Source organism: Phalacrocorax aristotelis, chromosome 2 (genome assembly GCF_949628215.1).
Source record: "Phalacrocorax aristotelis chromosome 2, bGulAri2.1, whole genome shotgun sequence".
In the NCBI taxonomy this organism is placed as follows: Eukaryota; Metazoa; Chordata; class Aves; order Suliformes; family Phalacrocoracidae; genus Phalacrocorax; species Phalacrocorax aristotelis.
In genome coordinates, this window is record NC_134277.1 from 163,810,261 (window position 1) to 163,836,241 (window position 25,981).

Sequence of the window (25,981 nt, forward strand, 5' to 3'; positions counted from 1 at the left end):
TTCAATTTCTACTCCCAGAATACTAATGAGAACTTCTCTTATCACCTTTAATTTTTCTTGACTCTTCTCTTTGAGATGGCATTAGATCAATGCATGAACTAATGCTCGTGCAAAGATTAGGTACGAGTTTTGCAAGAGGTTCAGCACGGGCTGCATAACCTCCCAAGGAAAAAGCCTGAACAAATATTAAATGGAAGAGACACAAGAGATAATTTAAAGATAATTAAGCACACTGCCACAGGGCAATAGTGTGCTTGCTTGGATAGTTTTCCTACAAGTCTGTTGTGTTTGTGCAATTACTTATTATTAATATAGTTAAATGAGAGAAATATTTTTTGTCTGTTTAAGAGAAAAAAGGTCCTATCTTTTGAGATCATAAAGCCTACATACGTACAAAGACATAAATTTAAAGAATTCTACCAGTTTCTCCTGTTTACTACGAGTTCAGGAGTATGTTAAGAGGGAGGCTGAATCCTGATCTGTGGGTTTTGGAGGTACTGTTATCTGTGACCCTGTGTTACACCTGCAGAACTGCCCTCCTTGGTGGCATGTGCAGACCTTTACTTCCAGCTTGGGAGTTCAGTTAACAGTATGCAATGCCTGGAGGAAGGCTGAAGAGTGTCTCATCAAGGTATATATATATATATATATTCTTCAAGCAGACCAAGTACCACTGCTTCTGTTCTGATGCCCATTTTAATTGTTCAGAATGAGGTATCTCCAAAGGCTAAATTCAGAAAAAGTTGTAGGAAGCTACTTAATTTTACCTAGTTTGTAAGAGAACACTGATTTATATAAACTTGTCACACAAACCTGGTTTTGAAAGAGCCACCCCAAAAAAACCAACCAGCCAAACAAGAAACAGCAAAGCAGCAGCCCTTATCGGTTTCCACCAACCCCACGAAGCCTTTAAAGTACCCCTGCTGAACCTGTGTGGCATTACTGCAGTTACACCATATACTAGACCAGATGCTCTGGCAGCGATGAAGACTACGTGAAGCCTGCAGTCATCTGAAATACTTCTCGATCACAACGTTTTAGCAATGAAAATGCACAAAATTAACAAGGCAAACACTTAGATTTACACTAGTATTATGAATGCAAGTGTTATACTGCTTAAAGCATATGTAAGTTTTATCTGGTGACAAACCTCAAAAATACGTCTTAAGCGGATCCCTTTGGTTTACACCGCTTGCAACACTCGCTCACCCATTTTGCATTCTAGAAGTATGTGCTTATCTGAACTTCCAGAGAAAAATATATTGGAAAAAAATTTTAAAGGAGGACAGAGACAACAATAATTTCTTGCTGCAAACTGTGGTGTAGATTTCAAGCACCTTTTCCCTTGGGTATTTTTTTTGGTACATCTTCTAATAAGTTTAAATCAGTTTTACAGTCAAGCAGGTGTATGCTTTGGGGGAGGGAAAGATTAGTCTAAGTTCTATTAAAGATGGTATAATGGAAGTACAAACTACTTCAGGCTTCTGGATGAGCACTACCACAACACCAGTGTTAGAAGAAATACTGTACTTGCCCTTGCTCATTCACAGGCTGGCAAATAAGAAGCAACGCGTGACCTAGGCTTCACATTTGTAGCTAACACCTTGGTCATGACAGCTACGAACAATCTGCTACAGGGAAAGGGATGCAGTATGTGGAAAACATGAATGCCAAGCATAAAGGTACCTCTCAGGTAGGAAAAAAGTGTCTTTTACACGTCCTGATAAAATAAGAGGCGAAATAAAACTGCCGCCCCCCCAGCATGCCCAACCTGTGTTCAATGAATACCTGCTTAGAGAGGGCACCAGTATTTATAACAAAGAAGAATTTCGAAGTTCAACACAATCCTATGCCACAATGCGTTGCTTGACATATTAATGTCCTGATACTCAGTGACAATTCACTTTGTTTTTTTACCTTCTATTCTCACCAATATCTTAAAACACTTTTTCATCACTATTCTTCATTGGTTAGCCAGAACAAAAATCTCTTATGTCTCTAGTCTTCTGAGCATTAAAAGTTCAAAAATACTCTTAAATCATTTTTTTTTTTTAAAAAAAAAAAAAAAAAAAAGGAGCTGAACACCAAACCATGAACTAATAAGCTTTTTCCACAAGGAAGACAGGCACATAAACAAAAGCCCGGTTTCACTCCTGATGCCAGATTTTGAAAGTATTTGGTTTTTCACTTGAATGGGCAAACTACCGATGGTGTAACTTCAAACTTCTCAACATGTACAAGGAGCTAATGGGCACTTTCCTAGCTAACGGCTAGCAAATCCCAGCTGGTATAATTTAAAATAAAAACTGGAGACAGAGGAAAACCCATGTTTGTGAAGATGGAGAAATTAGAGAATAGTCCTACGGTAGCACACATGATTTAAGAAGAAATCTATCACAGGCCTCGTATTTTATATACCAGCTGCTACTTTCAAAAGCCATCTGCTTCATTTTTCTGCACACGATTTTTTTTTATGCAGCTGCAGTATTTCAGAAAAATGTTCACTCAGACTGACAAGCCATCTTGCCAGTGCAGTTCATGAAAACACCATGCTGGATTTAAATTTCTTTATTAAGAACTAGAATAAAAAAATTCTCAACTCAGTTCTGAATGCTCTCCAGGAGTTTACAGATTTTAAAAAACCTACTTGCTGTGCCTTAAAAAATATATTTTTAGGTTTGAATTTGTTTATACCCTTAGAAATTATTAAATAAGAATATCAAACTTTCTATTGAGCTTTCTTTTCAAGCCTAACTACTGTGGAAATTCTTTAGCAACATTACTATCAAATGGTGTCTCAAAAAGGGCAAAACCAATAATTAGTCACTACACTGGCTTTCCCAGCTCATTTAATATTACCAGGAAATTTCCCACAGGATAATCTCCAATTTTTCAGGAGGACAGTTTAAAAATAAGCAATCTATTTCTCTTGCTTTACTTTCAAGGTCTATGACCTACTTACACAACTTAGTCTGTTTTTTTTTCAAATTGGCATTGCTTTGAAATCTTCATTTAAACAGCACTTCAGTGATAAAGTACCTCCTAAAAAGTTAAGTGCATAATCAAAAAAAAATCACGACCACAACATACAAGATATTTAGCTAAGCAAGCGAAGAAACAAGCTGTCTTTAGTACTCCATTTAGTAAGGAGCATAAAAGTCCTAGTTATAATAGTTTAACGAAGCAGGAAAATAAAGATACACTTTACATCATTTCCTCTATCCAGATACTTTTTGGCTGGTGTTTTTTCTATGCAGAAGCTATGTACTCATACTTAGTGGCATTTATATTAACAAATACAACCTTCCTTTTAACCTTCCTGTATCTGCAAGAATTATTCATATATTTTCCTTCTTAAGAGCTCAGGTGTGTTCTAACACCTGCTTTTAAACAGTCAAGTTTCTAATACCTGAAGGTATTTTGGTGTCTGGTTTTTATATGTAACAGCTCACTCTCAGCTACCACAGAAACTGCTCATCAGGATCTTTATTTGAGACACACCGCTTCTGGTGTCATCGGTTCTACGAAAGTCTAGTGAAATTATTCCTGTAATTTACCAATTTCTGTAACTCGGAAGTCCGGAACACCTCAATATATCCATGGGAAAAGCTGATCTTCAGTAACTACTTACATGACCAAGACAACAACTGAAGCATACACCCACGTCTGTTTTCCCCACAATTTCACATTCAAAATGAACAAGGTTGCTCTGTGCTCAGAGTACTCCTGTCCAGACTGCATTTTGCTCCGCACTTGCAGCGGGTACCACATGCTAATCCACCACAATCCACAACACAGCTCTTCCATGGTACCCTCTCAGACATAATTATCTCAAATATTTTGTCTTGTAGTGTTAAATGCACCACAGAAACGCTGTAGCATACCCTGGGACAGATACATTATTAGATGAATGCCGAACAGTCACCCAACATAACTGCTTATATCTGTAACTGCAAAAGGAGACGGCTCCTCCAGCTTTTCACAGCAGAGTCCATCCTCATTTACCAACAGCAGGTTCCTGCAGGACAATGAATTTTCTTCACTACAGAATCAGAACAATCAGCTTGAAAGAGTAAGGTCCCAACCCACATTACTACAGCTTCAGAAATCTTATGCAAAATTAACCCTCAAAGATTGGTGCCTCATCTGCTCTGAATGAAGTACCATATGCACAAAAGCCCAAAGCATGCTTCTAATGTCATCAGGGTTTTTAGGAGCCACCTTAATGATCATAATGGTAGTTTTTAAAATATGCACAGGAGGGAAACACATATGTGTTTCCAGCCCTATTTACCCATCTGATAGTGTTAGACTTATTACAGGAGATAAGTCTACATTAGGGAAAATTAAGGCTTTGGCCTTTTCTAGTGGAGTTAAAAGCACCAATTCAGTACCAGGATAACATTCATTTGCCATCTGCCCTCAGCTGCTCCTCCTCTTCGCCTTCCAAGGTCACAGTCTCTGTATTATCTAGAGGTGAACTTTGACATCTCTAACTAGTTTTGGAAGCTCCTCTGTTAATAATAAGGGCATTAGAGATCGGGTGGGGGGGGAATCAACTTCTGACGAGGCATTGTTAGGGACAGCATGGCTAAAAACGACCCCTTCTGTCCGAGTGGGCTGATCTCCAGATGTCACTGCAATATACGCTGCTGCCTCTCAGATCTTCGATAAAGTAGGACTACACTCTTGGGAGCCATATAGTACTCAACCTACTAAGCATGCCTTGCTAACAGCTAATTCTATACTTCTCCTCCCCAACACAGAATTTTGCTTTTCCAGAACAAATGAGTCCAAGGATTGACATGAATTAATTTTTGTGTGTGTGTCTGATGCATGTTATATACAACCTAATACACTCATCAGAATAACATTTTGTTCAAGATTACTAACAAAGACACACACACGCATCAGTACATGGAAACCTGTCCCAAGCATTTTAAATGTATTATCTTGAAGTAAGATTAATTCACATACGACTGCAAGAAAGCCCACAAGCACTATTTTCACCGCTCTGGTTGACAGGTGGAAATTTTAAATCAAAGCAGGCATTCTTCTTCGGACTGAGCTCTGCTGACTATTTAAGAGGGATTTAGGAATACAAGTATGTTTTACATTCCTATCATACAGCACTGCTAACAGAAAGCAGACATTTGACACAGAACATTTGGACGATACCAAAGCAGCTACACAAGGACACACAGCAAGATCTAAACAAGAATGCCAGCATAGTTTTGGGAGTGTGAATCAACTTTTATAGTTAAAAAATTAGTACTTTATGAGGAATTATGAATTTCAGCAATTTCAAGAAACTAACCCCTGTAAAGGATTATCTCAATTACTTTTACAAGCTGTAATGAGCAGACAGGTGATGTTCAGTTTGATTTATATTTTTATCTTTTTTTTCTTTTAAATATATTTTTTTAATATCTTTCTAAGCAGCTGCAATTCTTATCCTTAGTACCACTTCCCTTTAGGGCACAGTTTATGTGTCAACCATTAACTCTTCCTGAAAGATTTTTTTTTGTTGTTATATTTGTTGTTTTAATCAGGCTGCCAATACCAGGAACAATGGCAGGTTTTCTCCCTATGTCCTTGATATTCTTCAAAGCTTTTCCTGTCAAAGTCATTTGCTTTAGGTCTCCTATTTTTATTAGGGTGTAAGAGATGTTGTTATTTAATTAGGTTAAAGAGTCTAATTCCCAGCCTGTGCTTGAAATTATATCTCATGCACCTAAGCCTTATAAAACTTTAATCATTTAAGTTATTACAGTAATTGCCTGGACTTCAAATTTCCTACACGTTGGGAGACAGTGCTATAAAACGAATTTATTTTGCATGATGCATTTTTCTGCCACATTATAAAAGAGAATCTTAATTTAAGGAAATACATTTTTAGCATTAACATTGTCTTCACTGACACTGCAGAGGTAGCAAAAGAGTACCATTCGTCCACAGGAAACTTTGCCTCCTCCATTAGAGAAGCTGTTTTGTAAGAAGAAAACAAATGTTACTTTTTTCCTCGTTTCTTTTTAAAAAGTTTTCTTATGAAAATGAACCTGCATTGTATTTGCCTGGTGAAACACAGAACCCCTGTGGCATGGAGTTCAGCTGGATTTTTGCAGAACATCATTTACCTGCCCTAACTTTGAGATCACCCTCTCTCTGCTTGCAGTTCCTTCTCTCATGCATTACACAGACTTTGGCTCATTTTAAAAAGCAAAACCAAAACACGGTCCAGTCCCATGGTCTTCCTTTATTATATACATGTACACCTCCAGGGCAGCTCCACGCTGAAGGCTAAATGAGGCAGCACAGAGAAAAATTTTGTGGTGATAAAAATGACTTTTTCTTGTTCTGCGGGAACTAAAAACCCCAAAAGTTTCTTTAACAGTATTCTGTTTGAAGCACAAGGACAGCAACAATGGAACATCTGATGCCTAAGAGCTGGTTTCCCCCCCACTCTCATACAGATGCTTATTCCCTTTTCATCAAGGGATAAACCATCTCCAATTACCGGGGGCTAACATGTTATTCAAGGATAAATGTGTGCAGGCTCTTGTCCCACAATAAAAGGAAGGCAATTCAAGTAGCTTACGTCTGATTCTCATTATATGAATGTTTTTAAAAGCTGTATTCTATCTTGATATGGCTTTCGCTCCTCACTCAGCTATTAAGGGAAAAGAGAGAAGCCTGTCTCCTTTATTTCTACCTCCTAACAGCCTTGTCACTAGAACAGAGGGAAAGGAAGACACTCGCAATGAATTTCACCAGTACTTATTTAAAGCAACTGGAAAGGCTCCCAAAAAGTACAAGAAAAATAGAAGTCTAATTTTAATTCCTTGAAAAACTCCAATTTTAAATTCTCCTTTTATACCCTTATGCTTCTTTCTACTGATTTTTTCTTGCAAAATGGTAAAAAGTCATACGAGAGAGATATCTTTATTCTTGAGGTTTACAGAACAGTCCACTGAACAAAAAGAGAAAAAAAAAATTAGGTTACTTACTGATAAAGATTAACTTACAGTATTTTTACCCAGCTATCTTGAGCACCCCATGTTTAAGGTTTTAGGAGTGGGGTTAGAGTTCACTTTGGTTCAGATTTGGGTGTACGACACAACAGGACACAACTGAAGGCTGGCACATAAAACCTGCGCAGCAAGCGTTTGCCAACTGTGCAGACAACCATAAATCTGGCATTTCCCGATTTCTTAATACTTTAACCTCAGAATTCCAACAACACTGGGCGGGATCCAATTTGCCTAATTCAGCTGAAATTGTAAGCAGTTGGGCCCAGGGGAATAATAATACAGTTGATGAAGTATCACCACCTAATGAAAACAAACAAAAAAAAAGACTACATCTCTGAAGACCTGCCATTCACTACCTGTGACACCTTCCAAACAGACCAGTTAAAAAAAAAATACAGTTCTAGCATAAGTCTGTTGATCAGAGCTCTCAACTGGGATGTAAACTGACATGTCATGACCACACAACTCCTCCAGTCAAGAGGAATTGCCTAAGCGTCAGCCTCTCCCCCATCTCAAGTCTCAAAGCTGAAGCGCAGCCTGGAACACAGATGCTTAAACAAACTGCATGGTATCAATATTACTATGACTAATTCTGACATTACAAACAAGTTGCGTGGCTCCCTTCCCTCTCACACACTAATTTTAATCTTTGCTGTACAGATTGCAAACCAGGGGCACTCTTATGAAAAGTCTCATTAAGTGCCCTGCTTTTATAGTTCCAATTAGATCAGCCTACGCCCGCTGCAGATGGCAGAATGACCGCCACCGATTACAAACGGCCGTACGTCAACCTACAAACAGTTCTGGTCATAGGTTCTTGATTTGTTCAAGACTCTCGAAAATAAAGAATATCCAAAACAAAGGTCACAGCAACCTTAAAATAGAATTAAGAAGAAAAGATTTCATGTATTAAGGCCAAGCTGAGAAGACTTAAATGCTTGCACCAATTTATACAGGGCAATGCACTCATTGAAGTGAATGGGAGTAGTCATGCATGTGAAGTCACAACCCTGTGCCAGTTTTCAGTTTAACAGCCTAGCAATTGTGGTTTGGGTTAACTGTGTGAATAAACTGTGTCTGTTGACAGCGATTAAGGTAGCATTTTGTTATCTTTACAAATGTTCAGTGCTTTTCTGAAAGATGAAGATCACTTGAGGATTCAGTACCTTACTCAAACTTTTATCTTCTTTTTCAACAATACTGCTGCTCTGCAACTCAAATTCAAGAAAATAATTCCATTTTCCAAAATCCATGGATAATTATTGGGTGACAGAGGTCACCGTGTTTCTTTTCCTTCTCCATGAACTTTTTAATTTGACATTGTACACTTTTAATAAGCCAGACAACAGGTGTTTAGATGTCACCAAGTTAGTAATAGGTTCTCAGCCTCATCTTGAAAAGACAGATTTAGTCACAGGCAGCATCTGGTCCTCAAAAGTCTTTTTTCCTCATTTATAACACACAAGACAGCAATGTATTTAAGTTTTAGATCTACAAAAGCCCAATTTGATTACAGAAGTGTTATTCCACTGGATTTTTAAAAAAATTCTGTAACTGGGTCCTACATTCATTATCTCTAACATAGTTATTTCTGCGCAGAAAGCTCCAGATAACTCTGTATGCATGTATGATTTATGTACATTCTGTTGTTCTCACCTATATGCAACATGACGAATCTGGTTGTGAAGGTGAGGTGTGGTTATCAAAAGTGGATGTTAAAATGCTGCAGGAATAGACAATGAGAGAGGAACAGAATGTGAAAAATCATCTTTCCTTGTTTTCCTACATCCCCCTAATGTTTTAGGTCTGTTTTATGATGCAGGGCTATTGCTCAAATTCTTTCCTGACTTCTTTTCATAAGTCAGTGGGAATCCCTTAACACTTTACCAGATAAAAGAAATTGTCCTAATTTATTTACGAGGCCAAGAGACACTTCTACAGCAAAACAGAACCATGGACCCAGAACGACAGCTCTGAAAAGTTGTGCACCTCATTTCCATGACAACAGAGACCCAAATACCTTGCAGCACTCCAGAATGAAGAGCAGTGACTTTGGAAGAACTGGATTTTTCTAAATACCTCGTTATAAGGTGAACAAGGGGAAGAGGAAAAAAATGGTATGGTGTGCGGAGGAGGAGACAAGAACCTTTGATTTTCATTTTATGACAGAACTAGGATTCAGGGCATCGTCAGATACACGCAGCTGTCATCTTTGCATATCAGTTCCTGCTGACCTTCATAAGCCTTCTTGCTGTTCTGAGCCATTTGTATCTTTTTCTAATGACTTCCACAAATTTAGTAATAACTTATTTCTCAGAAAATGCTAAAAAAACCCACATTCCTCTGGCATTTTAAATTCCTTGCTTGAAAGAAGTCGTTCTGAGGTACAAATGAGGATACTGCAGGCTTCCCAGCTCTTGGATAAGTAAATGATAGAGTTCAGGAAATTATTTTGGAGCTCACTCCCCACATTTGCACCATGGAAAACACAAATCTCCTATGTTTAAAGCCGATACAAAGAAAGCAATTTGCTGATAAAGTAAGAAGGAACATGATTTTGTTGTTTCTAGAAGAACCCCTGGCAGTACTAAAAAGTTACCAACACCCAGACATTTTTAGGCTGAAACAAGCATGTTGCACAGATTAGTTAAACTAGAACGCTAAGTCCAGATAAGCACTGCACTAGAATTGTCTTCTAAGAAGTCAGCTCCATCATGTACCAATACAAGAATTTCATCACACATTAAAAAAATTAAAAGGCATTTACCAAAGGCAGGAACATGTGTGTACAATAAAGATATAAGACACTTAAGAAATTAGTGTGAGCATTTTAATTCTGTATTCTGCTTTCAGCTGAAATATTGGACAGAGTGGAGGATTATGTTTTCATCTTTTTAGAAACTTAAAAAGAAAATTTAATCAGAATTACTGTTTCCTGGTTCCTCATCTGCAAACGTGCCTGTTCAAAAGGGCACAAGAGTACCACGCTTTGGATCAGCTCCAGCTATACGCTAATTTTAAGGGATGTTGCTCAAGAAGTATGGTATGCCCCCCTAAGATCAGGATATTTTTGCATGGGGCAGAGACACAACAAAAAGAACAGTAGCCCACTGAAATAGTTTTCCTTGGTAGAATCCTCTGGAGTTTCAGTGACATCCTTTGACACAACAAAATGCATCAGGTAAAAAAAAGTCCTATTTCAAAACAAAACTCCTGAGCTTTCCTGGTGTAGCTCTTGAGCTCTGCCATTTCAGCTGCCTTCACAAGCCCTCCTCCCTTACCCCTCACTCCCACCTTACCCCATCTCTATCATGAAAGTACTCCATAAAATGACTCCTTCAAATAATCTAGATTAAAACTAATCCTCCATATAGTAGTATAAACTATTGCTTAAATCTATGACATAAAAACATGTCTGGTTCACAAACTTGTCACATTAGCAACACAAACTGCTTGGTAAGCACTAACAGTATTTCAGTATGGGAACACAGACATCACACCATCCAGACACTGGAAAAGATCCACCTAATGTGTAGCAAATAAGGCATTTCAGGTTTAAGATGCATGGATTCCTAAAGTTAGGAGATACCTTAACCCAGACTCCTCTAAAAGATATCCCCATGAAGTTTTAGGTTGAGCTTGACAGTCCAAAAGCAAATTAAATTATTTAAGTGAACAAATGAAGATTTAAGTGTTTAATTTATAGAAACCTTTACTATTAGTCAGTTTTACTGATCAGTAAGAGATACTCAAATCAATAAAATTACCTAGTAAGTGGAAAAAAAAACATTCCGTGGTTGTAGCAAAACTGCCGGCTTATTTGCACTTACAAAAATGAATTCAGCAATGAAGAGTGAAATAATTCTAAAAAGCCAGCTGAACAACAGTAAATTTTGTCCGACTTAAGACGACAACTGCAGAATTACCTTGTCTTTGGAAAATATTCCTCACCACTTCTCAAGGAGAAAGACACCATGGGCTTCATGCCCCTTCTGCTTTATATATGCAACCTTAAATTTTACTAATTTCTGTTTCTGCAGTAACATGTTATCCACATAAACAAAGCCAGAATTTTCCAAACTGATGCCAGCAAAAGAAAACATAGTTGAACTGAACATACCTGCTGATAGAAAAAATTTAGAGTTGGTTTGTCCTCAGTGAACTGGTTTAGAAATCCTTTTGGTAAATATCGAATTCTCAATTCATATCTGAAAATCAAGAAAAAGAGAATTAAACAGGTGAGACAAAAATAATAATCAAGATTTCCTCACAAATAAAAGAAGTCTTCAAAGATTCTTAAAAGCAATGAAAAAAATTGAAACAAACTCAGAAAACTAAGGGAAAATTTCCTTTTCCAACTATGCAAAGAACTAAACTGGAATGCAGTACCTGACATTTCATACAGATGTTTATGAAGGACCTTTGTAACAGAAGCAAACATAAAACCCTGCTGCCCTCTCAAAGCTTCAGTGAGGACTGAAGCATCAGACTCGCAGCAGATAAGCTATCGGTCTAGATGCATGGAAAGGAAGACCCCAATTAGGTGACAGCGGCAGATGAGCTGCCATCATCACTGACATGACACCCAGACAACAGCTTTTATCACAAGCATGGTACTTAAAACACAGATCCCACTGCTCCAAGTAAGAGTGGCAACCAGCGTTACTCACCAGGGAGCCACATCCTATGAACAAAACAAGGGCTTACTCAAGGAACATGACTCCCCTCCTTCTCTGATCAAGTGCTGCAATATTCACCTTTAAATTGTTCGAAAGGTTTTGAAGGCATTTCTCTGTAAAAAGGTTTCCTGCTTCCTCCTTCATTATCAAGATGAATGTAAAAGCTGAACGAACCAGCTTTCAACATGACAGTCATATCTTTCAAGTTAATAGTAGACCATGGAGTGTGGGAGATTCAAAATTAACATTGATCCATGACCTATACCAAATCTGTACCCCTTCTCAACCCCTAAACTTCTGCACCCAGTCCCTACATTTGCTGTTATTGCTTGTTCTGAGACAACAGAGCCCACGCTGTTTGACACAGTGCATGCTTCCTCCTCAAACCCACTCCTGCAATGAAATTCTGATAATACATGTCCTCATCCCTTTGGGTGTACCAATACAGCACATCCCAAGTGTACCAATACAGCACAAACCCTTTACAGTCCTTCCCCAGAGTAAGTATATTTAACAATCTACTCGTGGTGGCAAGAGCAAATAATGCAAATTTTCAATCTGTTGGTTTCAGCAGGACAAGAGCTTCTTTTCAGCAAGTGATTTGGCTGCCTGTAATTGAGATTTATACAGGGGTTTAATAAAGAGGTACTAGGAGTTACTGCTGCTTCAGATTCCACCGCAAACAGAAGTTGCAGTATTCTTCTTTGCTTTAAAATCATTGAAAATACACCGTCCTGTCAGAAAACATTAAAATACGGAAAACATTTAGAAACTGTAAATGTGTGTACACACACTATACAAACTAGGAATACTTGGAATGAAGCTTTTTCATAATGTGGCAAGTTTATTTCATAAAGGAAAATGCATGCTCAGTCTTCTTGTGCACAGAAAACATGTTCTTAAACTAAAAAGTCTTCAGACTGTAGAATATAAAAGAGAGGTGGAGGACACCTATAAAAGAGTAGATTTAGATTGGATGTAAGGAAGAAATTCTTTACTGTGAGAGTGGTGAGACACTGGAACAGGTTGCCCAGAGAAGGTGTGGATGCCCCATCCCTGGAAGAGTTCAAGGCCAGGTTGGGATGGGGCTTTGAGCAATGTGGTCTAGTGAAAGATTTTGCCTCCTGCGGTAGGGTGGTTGGAATGAGATGATCTTTAAAGGTCCTTCTCAAACCAAACCACTCTCTGATACGACAACACAGAGAAATATAAACAAAGAATCAAAGTCACAGTTAAGTGGAATCATAGAATGGTTTAGGTTGGAAGGGACCTTCAGAGGCCATCTAGTCCAACCCCCATGCAGTGAGCAGGGACATCCTCAACTAGATCAGGTTGCTCAGAGCCCTGTCCAACCTGACCTGGAATGTTTCCAGGGATGGGACCTCCACAACCCCTCTGAGCAGCCTGGGCCAGTGTTTCACCACCTGCATTGTAAAAAACTTTTTCCTTCTATCCAGTCTAAATCTACCCTCATTTAGTTTATATTCATTACCCCTTGTCCTGTCACAACAGGCCTTGCCAAAGAGATTGTCCCCATCCTTCCTACAGTCCTCCTTGAAGTACTGAAAGTAAGCTCTCAGAAATTACTCGAAGGCACACAGAACCACCTTCTATTGCTGATCACTGCTTACATTTCACAATACATAGCAGATAGCCAGTTATTCAGTAAAATTTTAGAAAGAATCCAAATTGTCCCTGCAAGTGTTTAAGTGCTAGGGAGAGAAAGCAGCCTGAGCACGCTGTCCAGAAGCAGAAAAGCAAAGCCTTCCCTATCACCTGCTTCTGCCATATCCCCTCAACTCTACTGCTGAATACCACTGCAGAGACTGATATGAAATACAACAAATCTGTGTAAAAAATTACTTGTTTGCAGTTTTTTGGGCTCTATAACCCAGTGCATTTTAGTTGTCTTTCTATATTCTAAGAAGTTCAAGAAGGACAGGGAACTCCTTGAGCAAGTCCAGCGGAGAGCTACCAAGATAATGAGGGGACTGGAGCATCTCCCTTATGAGGAAAGGCTGAGACACTTGGGTTTATACAGCCTGGAGAACAGAAGGCTGAGGGGGGATCCCATCAACACCTATAAATACCTAAAGGGTGGGTGTCAGGACGATGGGACTAGGCTCTTTTCAATAGTGCCCAACGACAGGCCAAGGGGCAATGGGCACAAGTTGGAACACAGGAAGTTCCACCTAAACATGAGAAAACACTTCTTTCCTGTGTGGGTGCCAGAGCAGTGGCACAGGCTGCCCTGAGAGGCTGTGGAGTCCCTTCCCTGGAGACATTCAAACCCTGCCTGGATGCAGTCCTGTGCTCCCTGCTCTGGGTGTGCCTGCTCAAGCAGGGGGTTGGACGAGATGATCTCCAGAGGTCCCTTCTAACCCCCACCATTCTATGATTCTGTGACTTCTGCATACTTGGTTTGTGTAAAAGACAGGATACCAGCACACAGCACTTCTGGGGAACAGTTAATGGGCAAGGGATTTTCAATTATTTCAGTTATCTCAAGGCAAAAAAGAATAAGTTAGGAAGTGTACCTGCCCTAAGAAGTTGTATTGGGTGCCCAGGTGCTGGCAGTGGGGCTGCAGGGCCTCACTGTGAGGAGAGGCCGGGGCTGCCCCGCGCCGGGCACAGCCGGTACCAGCCGGCTCCAGCGGCCCCACGGCAGGGCACAGCCGAGCCCCTCAGCCGAGCTGGGGGCACCGGGGGGAAACGGGCTTCAGAAAGGGCCAAAGGCAAAACATGGCACAGGAGGAGGAAGCCGAGGAGGGAGCAGCAGCAGAGGCACCCCCAGGCCGGAGGAGGCGGAGGAGGAGGGCAGGAGATGGTGCAGGCTTGGAGCAGGGACCCCCCGCAGCCCTGCAGAGGCCCCGCTGGAGCAGAGACCCCGCCTGCAGCCCGGGGAGGGCCCCACGCCGCAGCCGGGGGATATTTCCTACGGAGGCTGCGGCCGTGGAGAGCCCAGGCAGGAGCAAGGGGTCCCTGAAGGGCTGTAGCCCGGGGAAGGGCCCGCACTGGAGCAGGGAGAGGTGTGAGGAGGGGGGAGCAGCTGAGAGGGGCTGGGATGGACTGATTGCAACCCCCATGCCCGCCCCTGCGCCCCTCGGGGTGGGGAGAGGAGTCGGGAGGGAAGGATGAAGGGGTGGGTCTGGGGCAAAGAGAATGGTAGGAAGGTGTTTTAATGTTTGTCTTTGTTTCTCACTACCTGAATCTATTTTAACTGGCAATAAGTTAAATTAATTTTCTTGAATTTGAGCGTGTTTTGCTTGTGACCATACTTGGTAAATGATCTGTCTTTATTCTTGATGCACAATTTTTCTCATCCTATTTCCTCCCTCTCTCGGCAGTCAGCCACAGTGAACCCACCACAGGGGTATCAAGTGCCTGACCAAGGGGACCTTCTAAATCCTGAAAGGGAAGTATTATGATTCAATGCATGTGTTTCAGATATCTTATCTAATAACGGATGCTAAAGATGGGGTTGAATTTCCATACTATGCAAATGAAAAGAATCCTTTATTTGGCCTCCCAATGTACTAAGAGCAAATGTTGCCTGAATACCAGTAGCCACTCCACACCGCCTTTTTTCCCAATTTTTCATAAATCCAACAAGCCAACAGAGACCATTCAAGCCTGAAGAAATGCACATGGAACTGATCTCAGACCTTCAGCAGTATAAATATTGTCTCAATCACCCTGATCTAGACAGGATGTAGTATACCTTTACGCTCTGGGAATAAAAAACAACCACATATAGAAAAATGCAATTTCTGTCTTTCCCAGAGACTTGTCGTCTTAACTGAGAAGCCATGAGAAGTACTGCTTATTGCAACAGGTTCTCATGAGAAAATCAGGTAAGGGACAGTCATTGAGAAGTGACCTTCATTACCTATTTATAACCTAATCTCTGACTACGCCAATGGGGATAAAGCAGCTGACTTCCAAAGGCCAACTCAGGGATGGGCTTGATTTTCAATATCATCTAAATCTACTGTCTTTGAAACGCAGTCAACTGATGGGGATGACAAGTCCCTTTCTCACAAGCTAGGTCCACGTTTTGAACAAGTATTCCAGCTAACAATCACTTCCCTTATGTTTGATAAAACCAGGACACTACTATTCTACTTTCTGCGTTGCATCTATTCTGCAGTATAGATACTACCATGCACACACTGACACATATTATGGGCCTCCACTCAGACCTGCAGAAAGGTGGGCATCAATAGAGTTAACAAGTTGTATGGTGATGTGACGTGTCCAGAGCATAAACATACACTACTGAGGGATTCTAGGAGCTTCCCCTTCAGTAACAAGCACTACATGGGCAGTTGGTGGAGCCAAAAAAAAAAAAGGGTTATCCAACTCTTAATATTTTGTGGCACTGAAAGAAATAACCTCTCCAGTCCAAACCACTTGAGTTGCTTCCAGCAAGTTCTGATGCAGTTCACGTCAGCAGAAAGGAGAAGATGGGATTCAAAAGGGCACATAAAGGAGGAACCTTGTGTGCATTCAACAAACTGAATCAGCTTGCTGAAGGATTAGACAAGCCTTAAGGTGCAGAGAAGAAAAGGGAAAGGACTGGATAGCTAGAAGGGAGAGAAGACGGACTGTGGAGAGTAAAGGTACAGAGGTTTTAGATCAACTTCGTCAACTCGTTACATCATTCTGCAGGTGGTCTGGCCTTTGTCAGTGCCAAGGCATTGGTATCACAGCTACAAAACTTTAGTGCAGGACTGCTAAGCACTGGGGCATCTTCTGCCCGTTAGAGCCAAAGCATGAATGGCACCTGCTTACAAGGACCTGCTTTACCTACAGACCCTGAGTATAGCACCAGGAGATGTCTACCCAGTGAGAAACAATTTGTTACTTAAACCTCTTGATTCTCCCCTTGTGAGACAAAAAAAGACCAGCAGACAGAAGAATGCTTTGACAGAGCATTTTTAAGAGACAGAAAGGACAGCTGCTGTGACTGCTGTTGAAGGTTCAGTATTATCAAAAGGGACCAGTGTCGATGCTATGATTTAAGAGTCCCACGTCCTACTAACCCTAGTTCACCCAGCTGTACAGGGTAAAGATGAAGGTTAAGGGAGCAAGGCTCTGTAATCTTTCACCCTCATGCCCTTGGAAACATTAAATCATTAAAATAGTAATACTACAAGTGGAGATTAACTTCTTCATTGAAAAGTGAGTTTAATGCATGCCCAGGTCTGCCTAGCTAGCACAAGCAGTAAGAGGAAACCTGAAGCAAGCAAATCCATGCCAGTCTTTCCTTCTACATGCCTTCCCGTAAAAAAAACCCTGGGATTTTGTTTGTATTTCACTTGTCATCTGGCATCATCTGGCATGCACATGTATACAGGCCTTCACAAAAGCAAATGCTTAAGGAAGAATTAGCCATTTATGCTACTGCAAGATAAACCTAACAGCAGCAGTGCTATCTCAGACTGCATTTGGAAGACTACAGTTATTCTAAAGCAATTGCATGGAACTAGAGTCAAATCATACAGTGCTTCTGTAGTGCTAAATCCTGCATAACTCAAACAAATAAGACAGCGTTACCCAATGTGACATACAACACAGCAGACTCCAGAATACTGATTTCCTGAACAAACTACCTCAAACAAATGAGCAAGCAGTTCTAATAATGAGAACTCTGATCATTTTTGGCACCATGATTTATACACATTTGGAATTTTCTGATGCTGGACAGAATTATCCTTTTTTTGCCAGAGAATAAAATAAAATGGAAGAAGGATATTTGGTTTGATACAGTTAACTAGCGCAAACGTTCCCAAAGTAAATGTACAGTGAAGATGCAAGCGCACTCAGTAAAAGGCTCCTATCTGACTTTTAGCACCACTTTTTCTTGTTTGTAGGAAAAAATGAAGTATTAGGTCTTCACTGATTTTTATTTAAAACAAATAATCAAAAACCCCACCCAAGGTAGTTCAAATACAAACCTTTTTATAGCAAGAAGGTGATCAAAGTAGTATATAAAGCAAACGGGGGGGGGGGGGGGGGGGGGGAAGGAAGACTTCCAGTAAGCAGTGATTTCCTGTTCATCATTTGCGACATGGTTGAGGTTATCCACTGGCAGTTTGGCAAAGCTAAATTGTGTGTGCTCCTGCAACTGAACTGTTCGACGTAGGAAGAGGGAAGAAAATTTGAAGTGACAGAATTTTGGGTGACCTTGTTACCCTGCAGTCTGCTATTATTTACTCTTCCTAGGCTCTAATTACAGCTATGTCATCTGAAGCAGAGTCATATCCCTATTTCTCCCCTTCACTAGCCCATCCTCTGCGGGACTATAAACAGCACACCACCAAACAGAAGCCGCATATATGGGAGACAGATTTTATTCTGGCAACTTTTGTGTACAACCTACTGACAATCAGTGTAACTGTTAGTATTTGGATTAGTCCAGGAGAATAGAATGCCTGAGATCTAATTTCTGAACACTGAATATACAGCCCTTTTAGTTTAGATGATTTTAAAAAAATTCACAAGAGGATAAGTTATTGGTTTATTAACACTATAGGAAGCTTTTAATATAAGAACCATTCCAAGCCTTCTCTCCCTTTACTAATCTAACTATTTTTACAAGTACTGTCATATGATCTTAAACACTCTGTGTTATGGTATTACAAATATGACAGCAGTGTTTTTATTATGCACAGTAAATCTCCATGGGTTTAAAAGGTATGTCAGGCTGCATGTGTTTGATAAAACATTAAGTGACACTCTGGAAAGGTATTGAATAATTTACATCTTGCCATAGCTCTTTCACGAGCATTTTATATAATTCCTTTCCACAAACTTCAAAAACAATCATCTAACTTTGCTTTTACAACTGATTAACTTTGTTCTGCGACGTGTACAATGCAAGCTGCACCGCCTAATAAAATTGGAACTGACACTTGTACACTGTGTAACAAATTTCCGTAGCATAAATTATGCGTATCGTATACGCAGCACTACTATCACGGAAAGGATTCAGGAATCCCCTGCTTCCTAAGCTGTGATTTCATGGTATTATCAATGAAAAATTCCTTGTATGGTACGGAAGGAAAAATATTGATGCACGTCCCAGAAACAATAAAGTATAACATGCACAGAAGAGAATGTGCAACATCTGAAACAAGTTTTAAACACTCCTGATTTGTTCAAATTTGTTGCATTTGCTAAAATCAGGCCTTTAAAGAGAATTTATAAACTGAAGAATGCCAACCGTGACATCTGCTAGTACGTAACAACTCCATTTGCAAGAAATTAAGTATAAACTATTACAGTAATTCTGCAGATGATATGTGTACGTCTTTAAAATAAGCAGCAACTTTTGCACAAATTGCAGTTACGAACATAAGCCACAGAAAAACATGCACAAATCCCCTGCAATGAACCAGTAGCCAGAGTAATCTATTTTTCTGGCGTCCCACGTGAGTTTAGTACTATATTTGGTTTAATGGTGTTTTAAAAATCTGAGCTGCCCATCTTCTCTAGTAGACTATTGTGTCTTTCTGCAAATAAATTTTAGCTTCCTCTTGTCTTTTCACCAGGAAAGTGGACAATCTTTCCCTTCTTCCTTCCTCTTCTCCAGCCTACATCCTCTCCCAAGCGTACACCATCAGCTTCCTCTGCTAAAAAGCTGAAGAAAACTCAACTTGCAACAGAGAACAGGTCATCAACTACTACTTTTAATCAACTAACTGGTACCATGAAAATATCTCAGCAAATATAGTTAAGGCTATGAAAAAAAAAGCAAGTTCTGCAGTTACCCTTCGATTGTTCACTGCTCCTAGAATAACCGAAGATCCCAGTTAGAAGGAAAGCAGATTTCACTCATCACTCCGGGCCTCAACTCATTATCCAATAAAGAGTTTTACAACTGAGAAGTTTTACAGCTGCGGAGTGAAAAACTGATCTATTCACTGCATTTCACTCTTTTCAAATTATATTTCTCCTACTCAGTCTGCATCTAAATGTAACCAGTACTTAACAATATTTTCTTGTTTTCATTTAAATAACAAGATACATCCTTTAGAATTTTCAGCAGTGTGTGTATACCGCAAATAGGAATAGGATTCCTGTCCTAAAACTTTTAAGAGAGACAAAACCTGAGGTGGGGCTGGTTCACTAGATATATCACACATTTTGCAGGTTTTTGAGGACAAACAACTAGGAGATTTCTGCTCCTATTTTATGCCTCCTCAAAGAACTTATCTGTTCTCAGCTTGCAGGAAACCCCTTACAACAACAACAAGCATTCTTCACCGCTTACAGCTCTTTGATGTGAAAAGTTGTGGGTCTCTATTGCACCACAAGAGGATCTTTCTTTCTTAGTAAAGCAAATTATAGAGTTGTTTTTTATGACAAGGCAAAGAGACTTATATGACTCAATTTTGACACTGAACAGCTTTATACTCTTACTTCCATTCTTCTGGAGGGTGGGCTAGTTCAAATTTCTCTCTCACGTTGGACACCCCCATGTCCAGATGTAGCCAGTGAATCTCCTCAGACTGCAGATGACTGAGCCGTAACCCATAGCAGGCCACGTTTTTCACTTTGTGACTGTCCACAATCTTCTGAATTATGCCCTAAAACAGAGAAACATACACTTACAAGCTGTAAAAAACAATATATTTTTTCTAAAAATGCTACAGTAAGGCTTTAAAATGTAACAGTGTCATACCCTATACAAAATACTAAGCAATAAATCAGATACCACCTTTATTAAGAATACCTAACATGTTCAGCTGTAAGCTGTTTCAGACATTTACAATTTCTGAAGTTTTACCTGCATGGCTTCCAAAACCCCAGCAAATATGTTTCCATGCATCTTATCAGAATCAAGCCACTATTTCCTCTATGTAAAACAGAATAACATAAAAGCCAAAATATAGAAAGCAGATTTGTGGATGAAAGCAAGAATATTTGTTCAAAAAAACCAAACCAAAACAACCCCAGCTACCGGCCTTTAAAAGTCACTTCATCTATAGTTGGAAAATTGCCTCAAGACTTTCATCCTATTTATTGCCCCAGTAGCCAGGATTTGGTAGGTCACGTCACAGTCCCTTGGTTTCCTTCTCCCTTCTCCCCCCACTCATTTTATCCTGAGATTCCACACAGATCCCTTATAAAATTATGACAGAGACAATTATATGGGAAGGTTCTCAAGGAAAACAAACGTCCTACTTGTTTGTCCTGAGGTAAATTTTATAGTTTGAGGATCTCTTGCCCCAGAAAGGAACCTTTCAAACAAAAAAATCACAACCTAAAGGTCTAACTAAAATGCTATATGTTAGTAGACCATGGATTAGCAACGTCTCATGTGCAGCACGCCAGGCCGTCCCTCTCTTATCTAGATTAGAAAGTCAGCAGGAGATCACACAGAGAGCACAGCAAAGCCTCACAACCCGGTAGAAGGTAAGGCTTGTCTCTCTGCAAGGCAGCAGATCCCCGCCAGTACAGAGTTTATGGCTCAGCAGGAGCACAGGCTATCACTGCTCCCAGACACTTCTTCCAGGAATTCATAGTAATTTGCTTCTGACCCTGTCACTGTCTGGAAATTTGCTACTAAAAATGCTCATGTGTGAGTGTGTGTATACACAGACATATATATGCACACATACATATACATATGCACACAGTTGTATACATACATAGATACACAAGCTGCTGATTCTCACCCAGAATTTCAGAAAATACCAACATGTAGCCAACAATCCGTTCTACAAGAGCCAGAGGTGGGCTACTGGAGTGAGTCAGGCAAAAGGTATTTTTACAGGATAGTTTCCTAAAATCTATTATTTTATATTCCAAGGAAATTGTTTAAGACCCTCATTCTGCAAATTAAGCAAGCAGAAAACTAACTGCAGAAAGAGAATGAAGCACTAAATATGAATAGAGGGGGAAGATAACACACGTAGGAGTGGAATCATGCTTTTGGTGAGGTGATAGTGAGCTGTTAGATCAGCTCACACATCTTCTCAAACTGGAACCTTTAAATAATCTTCCAGAAGCAACACAGTGGATTATTAAACGTACAAAAAAAAAATCAAGCCTACAAGAAGGAAACAGAAGCCATGTTTAGTAAGTTCACGGAGCCTGACTCAGACGAGGTTCCATCAAGCTCAGCACCCTGCCTCCAACAGCAGCAGTATGAGCATCCTCAGAAGCATCATGTACTTCAGTACTAGCAGTACCTCCCAACACCCTCGTCGCCTTCCATGCCCATGAGCCTGAAATCCCCTGCTGAGAGGATGACAAGCCCTACGCTTAAAGGAAGGTGGACACAAACGACAAAGCATGCAAGATGCTTGCGGAGGACCATATCATGTGGGAGTAAGACTTCAAAACACACTGGCAACTCAAAGTTTTCAAGTGGCATTACCAGCTGGCAGCACCACACAGACCAAGCAGAGGCTGCTGAGTCCTGGCAGCCAGAATGTGCCCAAGTTGCTGGGACAAACATCTGATGCAAATGAAGGTAACCTCCCTGCTGCAGGTGCATTGGTAAAACAACTGAAGGAAGAACCCCAGTGGCCACAGTTGGATGCCAGGGGAAGGGGCGACACCAGGCAAGCACATAGACACTTCCCCTAAGTGCTCTCCCAGCCTCTGACTATTTTTAGCTGAGTGGATTTCCTGACCCAAGCATTGTTTCTGTCATTCATCAACCTTCAATGAAACTCTTCCAGTTACTCATCCTGTCTCCTCTTAAAGCAGTTAACTTTTTGCAACCTTCCCCAGTGAGTGACAATGATCTATTATCAGGTCAGTGAACAGCTTCAAATCTGAATTAAGCATATTGACCACAGCATACAGAAATTGGTTAAGTTTGTTTCTTGCCTGTATTTGAAGGTCTTTGTATCAGCTACTGCAAAGAACAGTTGCCTGTATCCTGGGAAACACATAACCACCACCAAGTACCCTCAGAAGTGGCAGAGGCACATTTAACCCTCTTCTTCACCCAAAGGCTTTACTAACTAAGCAGAGATTGTCCTAACATTTTGGCAGGCATGCTCTCCTCTGAAGGGAACCGCCAGCTTTTCTATATGCGTGTAAACAGGGGAGGTTCATTCTTTTTCACCTCTTTCTGCACCCTGCATAGCATCCACGACATGCAGTGGTCATTTTTGGAAACCCACCCATTCCCCCATCTCTGATGCTGTTGGTTAATAATGAAAATTGGGGTACATGTTCTTAAACAAGTTATGCCTGCTGCGATAAAAAATGGCTTTGGAAAGAAAAAAAACATTCAGGCAAAATTATCTGTGACCATGAACCACCAAGAATACTGATGCATAAGGCTCAGCTGAAACCATTAGTATTTACTCTGAGATGTCCAGCTTGATTCTTTCCTCAATCGCTCTAATTTTCAGGTTGGGATTTCAAAAGGACTGAACAAGTCAGACGTCTTAATTGCCACCAAAAGCAAATGAGATTTTTAAGCCTCTATCCCTTTTGTACCATCATTCAATTCTAAACCTACCACAGAACCAGAAGTAATGACTAATTAAAAAGTAAATGTATTCTCTAACTTATTTATGAAAGGTACCCTCTTCCTTCTGGCCAGGCAGTTGGTATCACCCCAAGAAAATAATTAGCACATACTGCAACTCAAGAAAAAAAAATTCAACATAAACATTAAGGAGACAGCAGCATTGGTGCAAAGGAGGTAAAATGCAAGTGTTTGAAAATACATTCTAAAAACTGATGTATACCCAGGAAGGAAGACGTGATGTTTTATGCAAAAGAAACACTTTCTTTTTTGTTTTTAGGAATGCCACAGAGCTCATTCCAGATGCTAACAAACCACAGAATAAAAAAAAAAGAATACGGAGAAATAAGGAGATGTGGCAATTAAGACACACAAAATGGCTTGTCTGCAGTGGAAGACTCGCAAGTAAAACATCTATTTGCTTATTTACTGTTTTATTAATAAACCAGAGAAGGTGAATTTTAAATATTTAGAGCCACACCTGCACTCAACATAAACCAGCACCACAACAGCGCGGTTCATTCAGCCACACAAACTCTCACCAGGGGAAGCGCAGCATATAAACAGTATAGTAAGTTCCCATAAAGCAGGACAGGGTTTGTTTTATCTGGCTGCTACTTCCAAACAGTACAAGATTAATCTCCAAGACTCACACTGGCACTGCAGCCATAATCGGGTCAGTGTATTTAACTCCAGTCGGGTAGTAAACAACACGTAGAATCTCCTCAGGTTCTGGACAGCCTCCACAGACCAAGTGGAGACATTTGGAGTGTCAAACAAAGCCACCGCCATCGTTCCAGGATGGGTGACAGCTTCTCTGTTTTTCATGGTCGCAACGTGAGGAGCCTTGCCAGAAGCACGCCTGATGTCCTTCGTGGTAGTGATCAGAATGCTTAATCAGAAGTTTCCAGACAAACAATTTAACTGCTTAACCACTGCACAATAGTGACTAAGACATCCCGCTGAGGTACATCATGGCAATCTTTTAACTGGAAGCATAGCCAAAGACATCTGAAATCTCTCAGACGTGACTACAACCACCCTCTTAGCTCATGAACCCCCTCAGATGCATTCTTGAGTGGAAAACACAGGTAAGTAACACCACAGTTTCAATATGATTACAAACTTATGACCTCAAATTAATACAGCTGGAATTACTGACAGGAGAGCTTGACTCCAGGAGAAGCCTACTCCAGAACAAGATTTCACTTCGAGTGTACACAGGATACCTACATGAATATAAATTTCTACGAGGAGATTTCACGTGTCTATTGTAATTCTCAAATACCTACAACTGTAAGGAAGTCACACAACTATATGCCAGTTGAATGCTGTTTACTGTAATCACCTTGGCTTTAGTTAGTCTTCCAGAGCTAACATTTGAATATGATCCGAGGGCTGGAGCACTGCTTCTTTGAAGACAGGTTCACAGATTTGGGGTTGTTCAGCCTGGAGAAAAGGCAGTTCTGGGAGACCTTACTGCAGCCTTTCAGTGCTCAAAGGGGGCTTATAAGAAAAATGAGGACAAACAGTTTAGCAGGGCCTATTATGGCAGGGCAAGGGGTAATGGCATTACGCTGAAAGGGGGTAGATTTAGATTCAATATAAGGAAGAAATTCCGTACTGTGAGGTTGCCCAGAGAAGCTGTGGATGCTCCATCCCTGGAAGTGTTCAAGGCCAGGTTGGATGGGGCTTTGAGTAACCTGATCTAGTGGAAGGTGTCCCTGCCCATAGCAGGGGGATTGGAACGAATCATAGAATCCTAGAATCATTAAGGTTGGAAAAGACCCCTAAGATCATCAAGTCCAACCCTCAACCCAACACTACCATGTCTCCTAAACCATGCCCTGAAGTGCCATGCCTACACGTTTTTTGAATGCCTCCAGGGATGGTGACTCCACCACCTCTCCGGGCAGCCTGTTCCAATGCCTGACCACTCTTGCAGTGAAAACATTTTTCCTAATATCCAATCTAAACCTCCCCTGTGCAGCTTGAGGCCATTTCCTCTTGGCCTGTTGCTAATGACTTGAGAGAAGAGACCAACACCCACCTCGCTACAAGATCCTTTCAATGAGTTGTAGAGGTCTCCCCTCAGCCTCCTCTTCTCCAGGCTAAACAACCCCAGTTCCCTCAGTCACTCCTCACAAGAGCTGCTCTCCAGACCCTTCATCAGCTTCACTGCCCTTCTCTGGACATGCTCCAGCAACTCAATGTCCTTCTTGTAGTGAGGGGCCCAAAACTGAACACAGTATTCTAGATGTGGCCTCACCAATGCCGACTACAGAGGCACAAGATGATCTTTAAGGTCCCTTACAACCCAAACCATTCTATGATTCTATCATATACATCTGAACATAAGCTAGTACAGCTGAGCAAAAAAGAATGGTAAGCCCTTAGAGAAATTTCATCAGTTATAGCTAAGTGACAGGTCACTTTTCACTCCCTTTAACCCAGAGGGAAGAAAAAAAAAGCTTTTTCAGTTGCTAGAAAAATGGATAGCACTCATTTTTACTAATTTGTCTACAGAAACCACAGATATTCAACATAGCTAATTTGAAAAATAGATTAGTATTTGTCCTAAATTAGAAGAATGTGTCCAGAAATAGAATTTACAGTACTGTGTGTGTAGGAGGCTGCTGAAAAATCAAGACAGACCAGAGAAATGTCAAAAGGCAAAGGATACTCTAGGCTCCCCCAGTATCTATCAATAATACCTTGTGTTTCTGTAAATTAGTGAAAATTAATTGCTTGCTTGTAAATTAACAAAGGTG

At 40.5% G+C, this 25,981-nt stretch overlaps 1 protein-coding gene across 8 annotated transcripts in view; it reads right to left on the reverse strand.

Annotated features, from left to right (window-relative positions):
- The window catches only part of PTK2 (protein tyrosine kinase 2), a 233,548-nt gene that overhangs the window by 109,759 nt on the left and 97,808 nt on the right, over positions 1 to 25,981 (reverse strand). For all 8 annotated transcript variants that reach the window (XR_012659326.1, XM_075085912.1, XM_075085909.1 and 5 more), the window contains 2 exons: positions 20,138 to 20,304; positions 11,152 to 11,239 (listed from right to left, as the gene is read on the reverse strand). Coding sequence is in view for 7 of the 8 variants with exons in the window: in XM_075085912.1 (XP_074942013.1) it covers positions 11,152 to 11,239; positions 20,138 to 20,304 (255 nt within the window). In the remaining variant the exon portion in view is untranslated. The remainder of the gene's footprint in view (positions 1 to 11,151; positions 11,240 to 20,137; positions 20,305 to 25,981) is intronic.